Source organism: Pteropus vampyrus, unplaced genomic scaffold (genome assembly GCF_000151845.1).
Source record: "Pteropus vampyrus isolate Shadow unplaced genomic scaffold, Pvam_2.0 Scaffold1000002715, whole genome shotgun sequence".
NCBI lineage: Eukaryota > Metazoa > Chordata > Mammalia > Chiroptera > Pteropodidae > Pteropus > Pteropus vampyrus.
This window is the reverse complement of record NW_011917117.1, coordinates 1-2,886: the sequence shown is the minus strand read 5'-3', so window position 1 is coordinate 2,886 and position 2,886 is coordinate 1. Positions and strand designations below refer to the sequence as shown.

General features: G+C 51.5%; 1 protein-coding gene across 1 annotated transcript; it reads left to right on the top strand.

Annotated features, from left to right (window-relative positions):
* Positions 1 to 623: 623 nt before the first annotated feature.
* On the top strand, positions 624 to 2,879 carry LOC111735517 (group IIF secretory phospholipase A2-like; the record flags this gene model as incomplete). The annotated part of the gene is made up of 2 exons (XM_023527031.1): positions 624 to 733; positions 2,755 to 2,879. Coding segments are annotated over 2 exons (235 nt in total), but the record flags the coding sequence as incomplete, so codon positions are not given.
* Positions 2,880 to 2,886: the final 7 nt, after the last annotated feature.

The window sequence follows — 2,886 nt, the reverse complement described above, 5'->3', positions numbered from 1 at the left end:
AGCCCGGCCTTCCATCGGACTGGAGGCTCTAGAGACGGGGCCTGTGTGTATTCCTCCATTAGACTGGGAGTAGCTTATCTAGTGTTCCTATCTCCCCAAAAGCAGCCGGCACCAAGTCTGGTATCACAGGGAGCTTAATAGAAGCATGTTGACTAATTGTCTTCCCTCCATCAGAGGGAATGATGACAGCCACACCGCATTTGCTTCCTGTCACCCACCCCCCCAATCCCCAATATCAGTCCTTCAGAACTTTGTCCCTCCCCTGCCATCATGCACAGCCAGGTATGGCCTCGGCGTGTCGTCAGTACCCTCCGACACTGACCTCACCCTAACCCTCCCTTCACCCTGACCACAATGCTGAACCCACTGACCCCTCCCGCAGCTGCAGCCAGGGGGAAAGCTGGAGTCCTGGGCATAGGACAAAGAGGCAAGATAGTGGACAAAAACTTGGGGCACTGGCTGGCTCTGCCTTGCTGTGTGACCTCAGGCAAGTAACTGGCCCTCTCTGGGCCCCAGTTTGAAGGTCTGATCAGTGAAGAAATGAAATGGATGATCAGCGTCTCTGAAGGTGGGAGATGGGCCAAGCCTGGCTATGCGGCCTGCTCTCCTCTCCCCGCCCCTAGGTGCTGCCATGCCCATGACTGCTGCTACCAGAAGCTCTTTGACCAGGGCTGTCACACCTACGTGGACAACTATGAATACACCATCGAGAATAATGCTACAATTGTTTGCAGTGAGTCCCTTCCCCGACACCCCTCCCACCCAGGAGAAAGGCATGGACTGCCAGTCCCTCCAGCCTGTGCTGGGGCCCTAGGCAGGGTTGCCAGATGAAGTACGGAACAACTCAATTAACTTCGAATTTCAGATAAACAACAAAAAATGTTTTCATATAAATATAACCAAAATGTTGCATGAGATATACTAATACTAAAAATTAAATATCAGCGTAAAATCAGTTGGTATTAGTATAGGATTAATAATTAGCATAAGTATGTCCTATGCAATGTTTGCGACATAGTCATTACCAAAAGTATTTATTGTTTGTCTGAAATTCAAATTAACCAGGTCTCTCTTTTTTTGTTGTTTGTTTGTTTATTTGTTTGTTTATTAAATCTAACAACTCCCTGATAGATCTCCAAGCCTGAATTGGCTCCCTGGGTGGCTAGTTCTGGAGATTGTTAAGCTTTGGAGAACTTAGGGAGTGATTCTGATTCAGTGGGTCTGAGTGTGGCCTAGATCCTCGGGTGATTGTGAGTCTCTGTGACACTCTGGCCTGGGAGTTGGGAGATCCGGGTTTAAACCCAGGTTCTGCCAGCATCTCTTTGCTGCGTAACCCTGGGCAGGGTCTTTCTCTACCTGGCCTCAGTCTCCTCACAGCTACGTGGAAGGGTTTAAATCAGAGCAGACCCATTTCCTTCCAGTTCTGTCTTTGGACTGCACTGGAAAGTGGCTCCATCCTGGGACCCCCAGTGTTTCCGGGATTCAAGCTATTGGAGCCAGGCTTGGCAGAGTTCCCTCCTTTACTGCGGAATCTCCATGCCATTCCCCAACTGAAGGGTTCAGCTTCCAAGCTAAAGGCCCAGGTGTCCCTGCCCTGCCTCCCCTCATGGGCCACCCCGGCCCCCACCGGGGCAGTAGGTGGCCCCTGGCCCAGTGCTGTGGGCGGCCGGGCATCCTTTGTCTCCTGTCTTAAATACAACCCCAGCTTTGCAAAGAACCCCAAGTCTGCTCTTTGGGAAAGAGTCTGGAGGGAACCCGGCACATCCAGGGCCCTTGGGAGCTCAGAGCTCTGTGGTCCTCATTCTCTTCTGCTCAAACATGGGGTAGAAGGGCTGGCTCTAGAGAGGGGGTGTGCCCTCATTAAAACCCCAGCAGTGGTTTCCACGGTGGCTTCTGGGGATTCCTGGGGGTGCGGGGTCAGCTGTTGTACAGAGGTGATGGCGGTGGTGTCCTTGAGTCCAGCTCGCTCTTTAATGTATATTATAACAAAAGAGGCTTCTCTTCAACTGTTTGATGCATTAGCCTTCTGCGAAGAGTTTCATTTAAGAGAAAGAATTCTGCTGATGGAAAATTTGAAATGTTTGCAAACCATTGGCTAGTGGGTGTTTCTCAGAGGGTGTTCCCTGAGTCAGTATGACCTAGGCACTTGTTAGAAATGCAGATTATCAGGCCCTGCCCTGACCCACTGAATCTGAAGCTCTAGGGGTAGGGTGGAGCAGTCTGTTTTAACAAGCCTTCCAACTGATTCAGTGCACACTTATGGTTGAGAATTATGGGGTAAATGATTTCTGGAGGCTAATATTAATAACACGGCAACAACAACAGTAGAAGTTACCACGTATTCAGCATTGCTCCATGGGAGGCACCGAGCTAAGCTCTTTACGAGTGTTTTTCTCACTCGATCCCCCCAGGGTGGGTGTTCTGTGGTGCTGTGATTGAAGCCAGGAGGCCTGGGATGGCAGAAAATAACCAGCCTGGGGGCGGGCGGAGCGGGGGGGGGGGGGGGTGCGGCGAGACTTCTTGACACCTGAGTTTCTGTCCCAGCTCTGCCTTGCTCTGCTAGGTGACTTAGGTCAACGCAACCCATTTTTTGGACCTCAGTTTTCCCAACGATGCAATGACATATTGCACTTGAGTGGCTCCGGATTTTAGCTTATACCAGAGCCACATCGAGGGATGTTAACACAGGCTGCCGGGCCCGGCCCGGAGCTTCTGGGGTGAGCAACCCTCAGGCTCACGTGCTTCCCTCCACAGGAGATCTCAACGAGACGGATTGTGACAGGCAGACCTGCGAGTGTGACAAGAGTGTGGTTCTGTGCTTACAGAACCAGACCTACAACGAGGAGCACCGCAACTACCTCAACGTCTACTGCCAGGGCACCACGC